The sequence below is a fragment of the Muscardinus avellanarius genome (assembly GCF_963383645.1).
Source record: "Muscardinus avellanarius genome assembly, chromosome: 2".
Taxonomy (NCBI): Eukaryota; Metazoa; Chordata; class Mammalia; order Rodentia; family Gliridae; genus Muscardinus; species Muscardinus avellanarius.
In genome coordinates this window covers 187460497-187475742 of record NC_137787.1, presented here as the reverse complement: position 1 = coordinate 187475742, position 15246 = coordinate 187460497, and the positions used below count along the sequence as shown (strand labels likewise).

Genomic DNA, 15246 nt, shown 5'->3' with positions numbered 1-15246 from the left:
GAAGTACAAATTCTTTACAACTAACAATGTTCATGGACAGCAGAAGATAATTCCCAAAGTAAATGATAATGGCAAGTTATTTTTCACACAAGACAAGAGCCTGAAGGTGGCCTTCTTGGTTATATGCCATTGCAGACTCTGGACATGTGATAAAATTAGGCACTAGAAAAAAAGAAAAGAGAAGCCTATTTGTCGAGGTGAGCCATCAAAAAGACGATATAGGGTGTTATATTCTCTATGAATGGCATTGCTCCCAGGAACTTTCTCTGTATGGTAAAGATAAACTTAACAATAATGCCAACCCCCCATGATAGATATTGGACACTGCTTTTGTCATCTATAAAAACCTAGGTTGACTATATTTTTACCCATTGCATTTGATTCTTAGAATTGAAGCAATGGCTTGGTTCTTGGGTCCAGTTTTGTCCAATGCCAATTTTATTGAAATATTCTTTAGTGTTTAATTATAGAAAATATTAAAATATTCTGGCAGAAATATTTGTATACATTTTCAGGCTCTTCACATCTTCCCTAAATCAAATATAAAAATAGTATTTGAAAAGTCCTTTAAAAGTAAAACGAACTGTATTAGAATAGCTTCAAATGCGACACCATTTTTTCCCTTCACATTTTACTTTCAGAGACTTAAAGCTCATAAATGTTACTCTGAAGAATCTTAATGCTCTTGGGAAAAAAATCTAAGCAACAGAAAGCATCTCCTCTCATGAATATGTTTTTGCAAACTACAGCCAGTTTTGTACACTACTTGTCATGCCTTAACTAATATTGTTATATAACTCCAAATTTATAAAATGCCACACAGAAATATAATATAAAATATATGTTGTCTACTGTGCATCATAATGCAGATATAACTGCCCAAATCTGTCACTATAGCCAGCTGATTCTAATGTACTTAGGTGACAAATACCCAAATTTAGCATTATTTTTATTACTCCATGAAAAAGTATCTCTGGTGGCAGTTTCTTTGGTAAGTGGTCCTTGACTGCATTCTGCATTCTTTAGGTGGAAACTGGGCTCCTTGCAGAAGACATGTGGTACAAGTACTAAAATATAGTATCTACTTTTAGTCTCATCTGTTGAACAGAACCAGGGCATTCATAAAATGAGTTAGAAGAAACTTCAACCTATTCTAAAACGCTGTGCAAGTTACCTTCCAGTTTCAGCCCTCCCATCCCAGCAACTGCAAATCCATCTCCATCATTCTTTGTCTTGCTGGAGGCCCTGGACACATCAACCAGCTCTTGTACTAACAGCTTCCAGGTAGACCAGTCAGTGGATGGCAATGGGGAAAGACAGGTGAGGGAAGAAAGCGGAAGACAGGCCCTCTCCCTCGCTCACCCCTCCGCAAGGCCTCAGCTTCAGCATTTTGGCTGAGGATGCTTTTCACAAACAGATGCTCCCATCCGGGAGCCTCTTTTTAGATCCCCCAACAAGAGCCTGGAGCTCCCTGAACCCCCAGCATACAATCAGTAGGACATCACCACTTTCACCCTTTGCCACTTCAGACTCAATGGGATTAACAGTTTCCCCTTGTTACTAGTTAAAGAGGCTGTCATGAGATCCTGTTTCCAAATAAGAAAAATAAAATAAAAGGGCTGGGAGTTAAGCTCAGAAGTTGAAGCCCCCTGGGTTTTGTTCCCAGCACCACAAAAAAACAAAACAAATTTTAAAAAGTACCTGGAGGTCCAACGCTGGCTCCCTAATCTCTATTCAGCCCCCTGTAACCAGTCCCCTCAAAACCCCCAAGGGTGCTTGGCTTGCCGGGACCCTGGCCTAGAAAGCTACCGATGCTATAAAACACCAACATGATGCAGAAGAAGGTCTAAGCAAATACATGTACAACCGGAGCGCTTAAATACACTTGTGCTTCAAATCAGATAGCCTCCTGGATAGGTGATCGCTTCCCACGCATGCACTAATAAGACAAACCATCGTATCCAAGATAAATTTCTGTCTTCTCCATTCAGTGTTAACCTTCTTTCGGATTCAGATCCGTTGGGATTCCATTCTTCACCTTGACTACTCTTGTCCTCCCTCTTTCCCTTCACGGTGTGATCCTTCTAACTTACACTCCCCATGGCCACTGTCTGGCCTCTTTCTTGGTGCGTCTCCTAATTCTTTACTGTACCATAGGGATCTTACCTTCAGACTTCTACACACTCACTAAGTTATCTATCACATGCCTCTGTCTAAAACCATGTCAACTCCTCTTTCTAGATCTATGCTCTCACTTTTGAAGTAAACCCATAAAATTTTACAAGTGTCTAGTTAGAGGCCCCAAAATACAGATGCCTTCAAACAAATGTACAATTACATATCCGAAATCTGGAATTCTTTGGAAAAAAAATATTCTGTAAAGCTAAAACAATAAACACCAAGGACAGAAAGGTGTTTAGAATTTATGCCCTCTTACGTTTATTTTTAAGAACTAGGATGTGAGAGCAAAGATGAATGTACAGTGTAAAAACGCAAGGTTGTGAAAGCAAATGGTACAGTAGTTACCAATAAAAGCATGATAAGATATTAATAATAGCAATGAACTACAAATATTTATGTGCCCACAGGCAACTAATTCAATTTCACTACAGGACTGTTTCATGTATGAATTTAATTGTATATGTTTAAACATTTTTATTGCTATTTCATTAATTTCCCATAAAAATGAAATGATATGCTGAATAAAAGAGAGACTGCAAGTTTCCATTCTACACTATTCAGAGGGCCCGCTGGGTGTCCACAGCATGCTAAGATTTAACACTTACATTTATCTCGCGTGACTTTTCTTTCACATTATAACTTTCGAGTTTATTTTTGCATTATTTGGGATGAAATTGTCCAGATTCAGAAAGGGTCACACAGGCTTGCCTATCATTTTATCTTTACACAGAATAGCATGATGTATGTGTAAGACAAGTCCTATAAAATCATAATAGCAGCTAACCTATAAGATTTTCTACATTTTAAGCACGCCATGTGGGTTATAAACACTCAGAGTGAGATAGCCCTCTTAGAACTCTTGTTTTTCAGAGGGAGTTGAGGTGCAGAACAGATAACTGACTTAACCCAAGATCATACACTAGTAAGTGGTAAACCAGATTAAAACCCAGGTCGCTGGACGCCAGGGTCCATGCTCTTAAACATGACCCCAATCACATTCACAAATCAAATGGTAACACAATTTTCGATGATTTTCAGTGGCTGACGTTTGTCATTGGCTTCCTTCCATTTCTCTTAAGGACTTTTTCCCTGCACTCCAATACCACAGTCTCCAACCACCAACAACTCGACTATTTGGTTGAGTCCAGTAATGATCTCCATTCTGAATATACCAGAAGTTTATGTGTACCTCTCATATCCTTGCATACTACATCAAAATCCCTGTCCTCTCAGTTTAGGCTGATTTTTTTTTCCTAAAGTGAGAGGGAATGATGAAATTAACCTTTCCAAAATGCAAATACATCTGTCTGTACCCAAATGCATTTCTAATTTTTGGCATACTTTTGGGGGAAAAAAATCTCCTAACAGGGTCCAATAAGCCCTGGCCTCTTTTTTTTTTTTTTTTTTTTTGAGAAGCAGAAGAGTTGGCATCTTTCTAATTATAAAGTGAACCATAAACAATTTAAATTTTCACCTGAAATTACAGTCATGATATAAAGCATTTGATAATTCTATTTTCTAAAGGACCACAATCTTATCGAGTGGTATTGATATTTTTAAAGTAATTTAAAAGCTAATATTTACTGAGAATCTTCTATACTTTAATCTCTATACTGGATATTTTGTGTGTGTTTTACTGACAAAATATATTTGCAGGAGGTGGATTAAAAACAATGCTCTCTAAGGTTAACAAACATTTAGTACATTTCCCAACACATAGCTAAATGCTTAGTTATATAAATTTAAACAAATTTATATTATCCATTTAAAATTAACAGACAACTTGTACATGATATCCACAATCTAACAAACTCAAAAACAAGATAACTGATTACTACAAAATATTAATGTGGTTCCCCATTTAATTGCTTTTCTACTGAACCTATTTCTTGGCCCAATAATTTATTTTGTGACTCTTAAAATCACATTAGGATTTTCCTGTCTCAATTAAACTGTTTAATTCATTATCAAGCATAAATAACTTTCAAATGCCCTAAGCTTCTGATTGTCTTTAGTCAAAATGAGATGATAATAATTAGCTTTGGGGAATAATAACATAAGACTCTAAGATTAAGCCAAACCACATTATTGGTGGCTAAATTTACCTAGCTTCTCATTATTATATGAACAATTCTATTCTCTAAAATCAAACCAATCAACCCTCCTAAGGTGACCTGCAAGAAAAAGGCAAAAAAAATAAGTTATCTATTATTGTTTACCACCTTCAGTTTACATTGTTATCACTCGAAACCCCAATGAGTTTAACCTCTTTTTGCTGTATAGAAAACATTGGTAGTTTGAAGTAGAAGCAATATTTTAAGAGCTCCCATAATGAACAATTAAGTGTATATGGCATGTAGACAGAACAATCTCTTATCTCCTTAGTTTTACACTGCACACAAACCGTATGGTAAAAATTAACCTTCCTAGCAGTTCAACATTTCTAATTAGAAGAGACATCAAACAGATTATGCTTTAGAAAGCAGTACAAGCTTTAATATTCTAGAATCTTTGAAACAGAGCTCTGCAGATGCCTTAAACATTTTAGCCTGCTGTCTAAAGGAAAAGCAATAACCAGATGATGTTTCAAAGTGGTTCTGTTTTTTTGTGGCAAGTCGTGTTATATTTTCTCATCTTATCTTTTTGTACTTATTATTAAAAAGCAAATTCTCTAATACACAGAGTCCATTTACTGCTTTTGGCCCCAAATGTGTAACATAATCTACACCATCGGGGTGTGCTTTACCAAAAGTTTCCTAGGTCGAAATATTTACAAATTCTGGAGAACAGACTAATTCACTGATAATCTTTTTTTTTTAATTTTTTATTTTGATATCCTGATCACAGCGTAATTTGGAACTAAAGGTCCTTAAAATAAAAGGCTTCCAGGCTAAGCCTTTCCCCAGGAAGGAATTCCTTTTACAACATCAGAGGCTTGACGGCCATTCCTAATGTCTTCACTACTGGGAACACATCACTTCACAAAAGATCCTGTGCTCATTTTAGACAGTATAAATTTTATGAGGTTCTTACTCTGAGTTGAAAACCCATCAGTTCTTATCCTAGTGCTCTCCTTTGGGGTGATACAGGACAAGTCTCCTCCCCCTAAGTATTTGAAGGCAACTCTATGTCTTCCCCTTATTTTGCCGATTTCCACATTAATACTACCAATTACATGGTTTTCAAATGCTGCAGATAAACTTAGGTTGCCGATTAACTTCAAATTTTCCATAAGTGCAACACAAAGAAGAGCTCTGAAATCCATTTATTTCTCATTTATTTGCACCTAGACTTAACACAATTGGAGGGACTTCCCAGGAGCTATATCCTCTCTGATAACTGAAATCTCTCTCAATCTCTTTCTCTCCTTCACACACACACACACACACACACACACACACACACACACACAGAGAGAGAGAGAGAGAGAGAGAGAGAGAGAGAGAGAGAATGAGAATGAGAATGAGAATGAGAGAATGAGAATGAGTGAGTGTTAGTTTTGTGATACAAGGAGGGTCAGAGAATCATCTCTCCTCAGCCACAACGATTGGCTGAAAGAACAGTCACCGGGGCCAAGCTAAAGTTAATCCAAGTCCCTCTCTAAGACTTCTCAAGGAACTCAGAGGAAGCCTGCTCTTCTTTTGGCTTGCTGAGCTATGAGATGTGAAAGCCATTTACACCCACCTTGTAGAATGACCCACTATAATAGAATGAGACCAGTAGGCAAAAGAGTGTGGAGGAAAAGACCCTGAATCTCTGGTCCCAATGATTTCAGAAACCACCTCTACCCTTTCCTTTCCTGTCCTTCAGGGATAATTACATAAGCTGAAATATGTTTGAGTTAGGTTCTTATCATTGGCAACCCAGAGTCCTATCTAATATAATAGCCCCAGCCTCTACCTTTTCCAACAGGACCAAAAGAATGCTGGTTAGAAAACAGGAAAAAAAAAATGTCATCCGACCCCACAAGAGGATACAGAAGGAATATCTTCCAGCATTACTTAAGAATTGGAGTGATACCCACTTACCAAAGACTGTGTCTATGTTCCCTAAATAGTCTAGGGCCCATAAGGTTGACACTGCTCCAAACTCCAGAGCTGTCATAGTACCCGGCACGCAGAATTAGGTTCTTTTTTTGGAATTCTACCTCCAAGCTACACCATCCCGATTTTACTTTTTAATTGGAAACAGGGTCTTGGTCTCACTTATTTGCTAAGGGCCTCACTAAGTTGCTGAGGCTGGCTTCAAACCTGTGATCCTCTTATCTCAGTCTCCCAAGTACTGGGATTACAAGCGTGTGCCACCACATTGGGCCAGAAGTAGGTTCTTAATATAGTCACTATTCCCTAATATGTGAGAGTTAGGGAGAAATGGGTCATAGGAGGAACTCTTGGAAGAGGATCAGTAACTTTTAACTCTGTTTACATTGTCTTTGGATATACAATATATATATATATATTTTTTAGGGAGTTTATTTACCCTTTTGTTGCCTATGCCATTGAAATCATATCCAAGAAATCACTTCCAATTTCAATGTTGTGAGGTTTTATGACCCAGATTTTCTTCTAAAAGCTTATAGTATTAAGATTTATATTTAGGTCTTTTATCTATTTTGAGTTAATATTTGTATATGTGTTAAGTAAGGGTCCAATTTTATTCTTTTCCATGTAATTATTATTTTTCAACAATATTTAGTTAAAAGACTAGTATTTCCTCCACCAAAAATTCATGGAAACCTTGTCAAAAATAACTTGACAATGTATGGAAGAATTTATCTCTAGGCTTTTATTTAGCTCCAATGGTTTATATATCTGCCTTTAGAACAGTACTACACTGTTTCAATTATTGTAGCTTTATATGGTTTGAAATCAGAAAATATACATCTTCTAGCTTTGCTCTTCTTTGAGATTGTTTTGGGTATCTAGAGTCCATATTCCATATCAGGATAGATTTTTTCTGAAAAATAAATAAATAAATGTATAATAGTTTTACCTAAAAAAAAAAAGAAAGAAAAAAATATTCTCTGGTAAGAAAGAAAGCAAAAAGAAATATTGAAATGTTATCTTTAAGGCATCAAGAGTTTGGTACCAGACAAATGAAACTGTTATGTGAGATTATCAATGTTAATATTGTATAAATTGCTATAATACTAGATGTCAACCACTAAGCCAAGCATGGGAAGGAGGGATGGGGAGGGAATGGGGTGGGGATCGGGTAGGGGCTAACTGGGCAATATGCGCATGTATGTCTACAAAAGTATTTTCTTTATACCACTATAATGTATGAATACATTGCACCAATAAAAAAATAAATTTAAAAAAAAGAAGAGGAAAAAAAATTAATATAGTCACTATGTAGACACAGACAAATGGTAAAGTGGGCAAAACACAAAATATAAATTATAAAAATGAACTAGGTATGGTAGCCCACACCTATGATCCCAATACTTGGGAAGCTGAGACAGGAGGATCATAGATTTGGGGATAGTCTCAGCAACTTAGTAAGACCCTGTTTCAAAACAAAAAATAAACGATGAAAAAGGTAGGGGGGTAACTTGGGGGTAGAATGCCCCTAGGTTCTATCCCTAGTATTCCATAAATAAGTAAACGAGAAATTCTTTAGCGAAACCTTAATCTTATTATTTCACCTTTTTAAAGTTAGATTACTCATGAAAATTGTGGAACCAGGTGATCTCTTTACTCTTTTCGAGGTATAAGATGCTATGATTCTATACATACTCAAGAATAATAAAGAGGACTCTCCTAAGGATTGAGTCATGTAGGCAAAGGAGAAAAACACACAGTTAAAAAGGAGAAAGAACACAGTTAGAATGATCTATCAAGTAATAACTGGGTTGACAGGAAAGCAACACAAAAACAATGGGAAATAACCATCTGTAGTATGATAAAAGAGGTCATTCAGATTGTCAGCTTCCTATTAGCTTCCCATTGTATTTGAACCAATTTTTGTGATCAGAAGTTACTTTGGGGCCAGACCCACGTGGCCAGCCCTGAGGCTGCCCCTCTGCAGCCCATGTTCTTCATCTGACAGGTCCTTCAGCCTCGTGTTGCTTCTCAGAGTTGAACTATGGCGTTTGCCTTTCTCCTGGACATTCCTATCTCCTTTCTTAGTATTCTGGATAATTTGTCTTGTCATCAATAGAACTTCCATTATATTGTGCCTCCCTCTCTCCTGCTCCTCATCCCACCTACTGCAATGGCTGATGCCCAAATGTTCATACGTTTCAAATTCTTGCCAAAGTTTGAAATTTAGGAGTCTCAATACAAATAATCATAAAAATGGAATCTCTGTAAGTCAAGGTGACCCATTTACACTGAGTTGCTCTAAGGAACTGACTTCAGATCCTTTTGTGAAGGAAAGCTTTGATTAGAGAAAATATCTTAACAACTAATGTCACAAGATCACTATATGCCCATACACTGAGTACTGTATACCAGCATCCTAGCATCCTATACTATGCTTAGCATGTTGATACATTAGCTCCTTTCGGCCTCATACAGTCCCTATGAGGGACATCCTATAATCACTGACCCTTTGGAGATTAACTTGGTTACCCCTTCTAACCAGGTCATTAGCTGCATACCTGGCTACCCAGCTAGTAAACGCAAGAGCCGCATCCCTCTGAATCCAGAGTCCTTGCTGATGCCCATTCTGTGACCCATAAGGCCAGTGTTCTTTAAGAGAAATGAGGGGACCAAAAGCAGAGAGACTAGGCAAATAAAATCAACAGGATCTACTTCTCAATTTTGCTTAGAATCAGCCCTATTTGAAGTAGAACCATGTTCCCATTATGTAGCAATAGATTATCTGCCATTTTGCATTGTGGAAATGTACCCTCCATTATCCAGGCTAATCTGGTTGACTGTAGAATGCTGTACACAGACATTACAATGACAGACAACTAATTCAATCTTCTCTGCTAGGAAGATGCTATGGCTAACATCTCTTCAGCTTTTCCCCTATAGCTTTTGATGCAAGGCACTCCACATATTCCTTCCTGCAGTACTGAAAAAAGTAATTGAGAATTGCTGGGAAGAAGGAGAGGGTGGTAAGCATAAAAGAAGGATGATTAAAAAGTGGTACAGACAAAACATGACCACACATAAAAACATGTTTTAAGGAAAATAAAATCAGTATAATGTGACTGAGTATCTGACAACTTGTGATCTGGGGAGAAATGAATGTTTATGACCCATCACTAAATGAAGAAAATAATTTGACTGTGCGGTACAAATCATATGTTTAAATAGCCAAGGTGGGATTTTTCTATGTTATAGAGATATTAGGTACTCTCTATAGAAGTGAGACCTGTTTGTGATCTATGCAGGGTCTCTAACAGTGGGATCATTTCATCACTCAACACAAAGCCAATTATTTTTAAATTTTATGTCCCTCCTCTTACCCCTCTAAAATCTGAGACATGGGTAAAAATAAAAAATAATGCTAACTCCTACTGAAAAATTATCACGTTTCATTTTGATGATAAAAAGTCTCCAGTTTTGGTGAAATGGAAGCCAGGAAGCCAATTAGCAAACTCCTTGGTATCCATCAGGAATATATAATATCTAAATAAAAAGAATACAGTATGGGAAGAAATGTAGTAGACACACTCGCACTGAAGTAATAATGTTATGCGCTGGGAAGTATGGAAGCAATACCTAATTGAAAAGCTGTTTTGAGCTAAAAAGGAGTGCCATGATGTATAAACATACCATTAAATATAAATACACATGTATTTATAGTTATATGTTTTCAAAATGCACTAAAGCAAAAACCTAATGTCTTCATTCCAAACCCAACTAGTTTCTTATTGTAACCAATTTCCATGAAACAAGAAAAGGAGCTGGGAAAAGAAAAAGTGTTTGAAAAACTGCCAGAGTAAAATCCCATAATGAAATTTTGCTCATTCTTGGAGAAATGAAGTAGAATTAGATGCTCCAGTGGTGGCGGATTCCAGAACTGGGTAGCTTCCAGCAAATGAAGCTTTTCCATAATGTCAAATGCAAAAGCCTATCTGATATCAACACATTGAGCTGAGTGTTTAAATTCCTATTTCCTTACACCAAATTGTTTGAAACCTTTGAGATAAAAACTTCAATAAACTAGTGTTCCAAGCTTTTAATATTTTAGTCCCTTGAGCAAACATGTCAGATTAATCTTCAGATTGCAATGGGCAGAAAGAGCATTCAAGCAAATTCTTAAACCCGTGCCTCTCTCAAAGGATGTTAATAATGTAAGCAGTTTCATTGGCTATTAAGATTTGAAACTTTACTAATCCTGAACCGCATACGTATTTTTTAAAGGAGGTGGGGGAGAGGTGGAGGAAGCAATTCCCTCCTAAAAACGAGGCATCTGACTTCATCTCTGCATCCCCTCAGTACAGCACACTGCTGAGCACACAGTAGGCATTTAACACATACTTTTGAGATAAATTGATGCAACAGCCCAGGGGAGAGAGGAAATCTTGCTTAGAACAGCATGAGCCCAAATCTTGGCATTGCTGGGTAACAAAGGCCAGCTCCAGAATGAGAGTTATCGAGGTGGAGCAGGAATTTGCACGTGTATCTTCAAAGCGAAACAAGAGGATTGTTCTCTGAGCTGGAGAGCAGCCACCCCGACAAGCTACTTATGGGGGGGGTGGGGGGGGATTATGCTGGTCTCCAGCTTCTCCACGCCTGGAAAACTCCTGCCCTGCCTCGACTCCCAGCTTCCCCTGCCTTTTACGGGCTTTGGGGTTCCACCACAGAACTTAAGCACCGGATATGGCCTTTCTGGTCTAACCCAAGACCCGGGCCCCCCACCCCAACCCACCCCGGCCATTCTACAGAGTTTCTGCAGCAGGCAGGATAAAGAGCCACGCAGCCGCTCCGGACCCCTCTGACGACGAACGGGGCTGATGGGAAGCAGCGCGGTCTAGGGAGGCGCGAGTTCAAGCCCCCCCCCCCGGCGCTGGCCCCGGGGGTTCTCATCCCGCATCCATCCCCAGACCTCTGCCCCAACCGCTCACAGCAAACTCAGGCAAGCCCAGGAAAGCGCCACCCCGCGGGGTCGGGACTCGGGGGAGGGGGCCGGCAGGGGGCCCGGCCTGAAGCTCGGCGGGACGAGGGGCAGTACCTGGTGTGGCTGTGGTTGCGGGGACAGTCCTTCTTCTCCATGATGGCCGGCACGCAGTTGGTGAGCTCGGTCCAGTCGGCGTGCAGCCCGCAGCTCCAGCCGGTGGAGAAGCGCGAGAAGAGCCAGGTCTCCTTCTTGCCGGGCCGGTGGCAGGTGCACTTCTTCTGGCCGGCTTTGCAGCTGCACGGCTGCTCCAGCCGGATGTTCTTGACCAGGTGCCGGCCGAACGTGGTGCCGCCGGTCTTCTGGATGTGCAGGAACACGATCACGTCGCGCCCTTTGATGTTGAAGTCCACGAAGCGGGTCAGGTCCTTCAGGGTGAAGTTGAAGCGGGGCACGAAGCGGGGCAGGGAGCCGTTCTCGGGGGCCTCGGGGTCCGGCTCCTCTTCCTCCGCCTCCTCCTCCTCCTCGGGCTCCTCGCCGTCGTCCTCGGCCGCCGCGCCCCCCTGCGCCCCCGCGGCCGGGCCCCGGGGCGGCGGGGGCAGCTGGGGTCGCCGCTCCCCCTCCTCGGGCTGCGCCGGGGCGCGCCGGGCGGGGCTCGGGGCGGCGGGCGCGCGGGCCTCCCCGGCGCGGGGCTGCTCCGCGAAGTTGGCGCAGGAGCTGGTGCAGGAGGGGGACACGTACTGGTACATGATGACCACGAAGAGGAGCGTGAGCACCGGCGTCAGCAGCCACTTGTTGAAGCGCTCATCCATGGTCCCGCGTTCAGGCCGCCAGGTGCGGCGGCGGCAGCGCGGCCGGGCGCCCGCTCGGAAGTTTCGGGGACTCCGGGGCGCGGCTCGGAGCCCGCCGCTCCTCCATGCCCCTGGCGCGCGGGCGAGCGGCTGGCCGGCGGCGCCGGGCACCCCGGGGCGCTCGGAGCGGGGGCCTGGGAGCCGAGCCGGGGAGGCGGGCGCCGGCGAGGGCTGCGCTGCGGCGGGGGCTCCGCGCCCGTGCTCCCGATCGGTGCTCCCGCCCGGCGCGCTCAGGCGATGCGCAGCCTCCCGCCCGGGGCTGGCGGGCGCGCGGGCGCTGGGCAGCGGGGCGCGGGTCCTGGACCTGCCCCGGGCAGCCGGGCAGCCGGGCGGCGCTGGCCGCGAGCGCCGCGGTGCATGAGGCTCGCCAGGGCTTCGCCAAGGGCGAAGCGCGGCCCGGCCCCGCCGCCCCGGGCACCGCGCCCCGCACGCGCGCCCCGCTCCTTGGCCGGGAGGTCGCCGGGCGCCGCACCCGCGAGGCTGGACAGCGCCCGCCGCAAGTTTGCAGAGCGGCCCCCGCGGCCACCGCCCGGGAGGCGCCTCTGCCCCGCTGCCCCTCCGGGCGAGTCCCGCTGCGGCCCCCGGGTCCGTCGGCCCAGGCACCGGCCACGCACACGCACTCGCACGCGCAGGCTGGCACCGCCAAACCCGCCAGCCGGTGTGTCAGGAGCCCTGCTACCCGCAGCAAAAACCTGCCCTAGGTACGGAGCATGCGCCAAGCTTCCCGGGCCCTGGAGGAGTTTCCCGGGCGGGGAGGAGTCCGCGGCTCCGCGGGACTCGCAGGAGGCAGCCGGGGGCGGGGATCCCTTCAGCCTGCAGAGCGAGGGATTGGGCGGAAGGGCTAAGGTGGAGCCACCCGGGGCGCTGAGGGGGGCGTTGCTGGCCGATCCCACACCCCCAAATCGGCAGCTTTCTCGGTCGGTAGAGTGGACCCAAGCCTTGTTTGCGGGAATAACACCCCACACCGCGGGAACCCCCACCTGGGCCAGACTTCACACTGGCTAGCAAGTCCCTTCTGGGGGGGGGGGGGGGGACATTGGCTCCAGACCGCATTTAATCTCTACCCAAGGCGTCCTAACTGATGCTCATATTTTATTCCTGTCCTTTCTTAACTACGGACTGTGTCCAACTCTACAACTTTTATCAACCACTAAGCACCTCCTGGGTGTCAGGCTCTGTGTTCAATGCGCGTTTTGTGTCTTTCTTTGCGCACAGAGACAATCCAGCCACAAACCCCGCAGGACGCAGGAGGAGCTTAGGGGCCGCTTCCTAAAATTCACTCTTTTAATACACATGGAGCCCTTCGATGTTTGAAGCTCACTCCTTCCCACCAATGTGAAAGATAAGACTTACTCTCACCTGCATTTCATAAATCGAGCCCTAGCCAAGCATTGTGGCGCACACCTGCGGTCCCAGTACTCAGGAGGCTGAGACAAGACGATCACAGATTGGAGGATAGCCTCAGCAATTTAGGCCCTCTACAACTTAATGGGACCCAGTTTCAAAATAAAAACTAAAACCAAAATAAAGCTGGGGGTATAGCTCAGAGGTAAAATGCCCCTGGATTCAAGACTCAGTTCCAATAAATAAGTAAACAAACCAACATAAACGTGATTCTTTGTGTGCAGAAGTTTTTTTTAATTTATTTTTCAAGTCTTTACATTTTGCATTTATCCCAATTTTTGCTTAAAATCAACTTCTGTTTTTTCAAGTAATGAATAGGTGCACCCTCAAGCCGGAGTAACTGCCCTGCTTCAATCCGCCACCCGTGTTCCAAGTAGAGGGGCAGTATGTTCAAGGAGAGGTCCATGCAGCAGGATTCCCTGGCCCAGGCCAACGTGTCCCTCGCCTGGTGCCCTGCCAGCCACAACCTGCTGCACCTGGCCCTCCACCTTCACAGAGTGTTTCTCCCTGAGAACAACAGTGGCCAACACTGTGTGGATCTCTTCCATTTATCAGGTCCCCTTTGCAGCCATCAGTTAAAATCCGGCTCACCAGCTTGCTCACTCAACTCTCTTAAGCTAAAACTTGCCCCCATGGGAAGTTTATTTTTATTGTTCTAGACGGGTGGGATTCCTCTCAACCAAGCTACCCTGCTCCGCTTCCTTTCTTGTTTTTGCCTCTAAAGACAATGACAAATTGTGCCCTTGCAGGAGACTATATTCCTAAGAAAGGTGTTGGGTGGGATGAATCTGCTTCTCCAAAGCATATTTGATTCTATTCCTTTTTCTCTCATTTAAGTTTAAAATCTTATTTGTGGCATCACATTATAATTCAAAGCAAGAAATTGTGACAGAACAAGAATCCAACAATACCCAATAATTATTCCCTGAATACGTAAGGCTAACAGTTAACAGCAATATATATGCATACAGACACAAACATATATATATACATATATATATGTGTGTGTGTGTTTAAGGCCAGCCTTAGCAATGTAGCAAGGCCCTCAGCAAGACCCTGTTTCAACCTAAAAAATAAAATAAGGCTAGGACTATAGCTCAGAAGTAGAATGTCCCTCAGTTCAATCTCCAGGGAGATAGATAGAGTGCCACCAATTACACACACACACACACACACACACACACACACACATATGTATATGTGTATGGATATGTAAATACATATATACATATATTTTAGTTGAGTAATAAAACAACTTTACATTTTGTGTTGCCTTATTTAGGAAGTTTCTTATTTTCTATAAAATTGCTTTATATCACATGAACAAGTAGAACCTTGTTAGCCACCCAAATGGATAACGAGCGTGCTCGCAGTTAATTTGCACAGCGGAAAGCACTTTCCTAGACATCACCTCATTTGCTCCTCAGAATAACCCTCTAAGGAGATTTTTTTAAAAAGTATAATGCCCCATTTCAAAGATGAGGAGACTGAACCAAGGAAAGTTAGATACAAGCAAAGCCAGGATTAGAAACTCCTAACATCCCTGCATACATTCACATCACCGCCAAGGAAACCCAATGAGCAGCAACATCAGAGCTCATAATTTCCTCCCTCTCCTCTGGAGACCTTTTGAGTCAGGAAGCAGGAACAGACAACAGAATTGCAATCGAACAATTAGATTATTTTCCCGCTCCTCTGGCTGTATAGGCAAAGAGAGTAATTCTACATCCTGCGGTATTTCGGTACTCTCATCTGTGGTTTTCCAGATAAACAGAGGAAAGACAATAACAAC

The 15246-nt window shown here is 43.2% G+C and overlaps 1 protein-coding gene across 1 annotated transcript in view; it reads right to left on the bottom strand.

Moving 5' to 3' along the window:
• Positions 1-12011, bottom strand: part of HS6ST3 (heparan sulfate 6-O-sulfotransferase 3) — a gene marked incomplete at both ends in the record, with an annotated part of 732556 nt that extends 720545 nt beyond the window's left edge. The window contains one exon of the mRNA XM_080689519.1: positions 11317-12011. Within this exon, the coding sequence (XP_080545645.1) occupies positions 11317-12011 (695 nt within the window). The remainder of the gene's footprint in view (positions 1-11316) is intronic.
• Positions 12012-15246: the final 3235 nt, after the last annotated feature.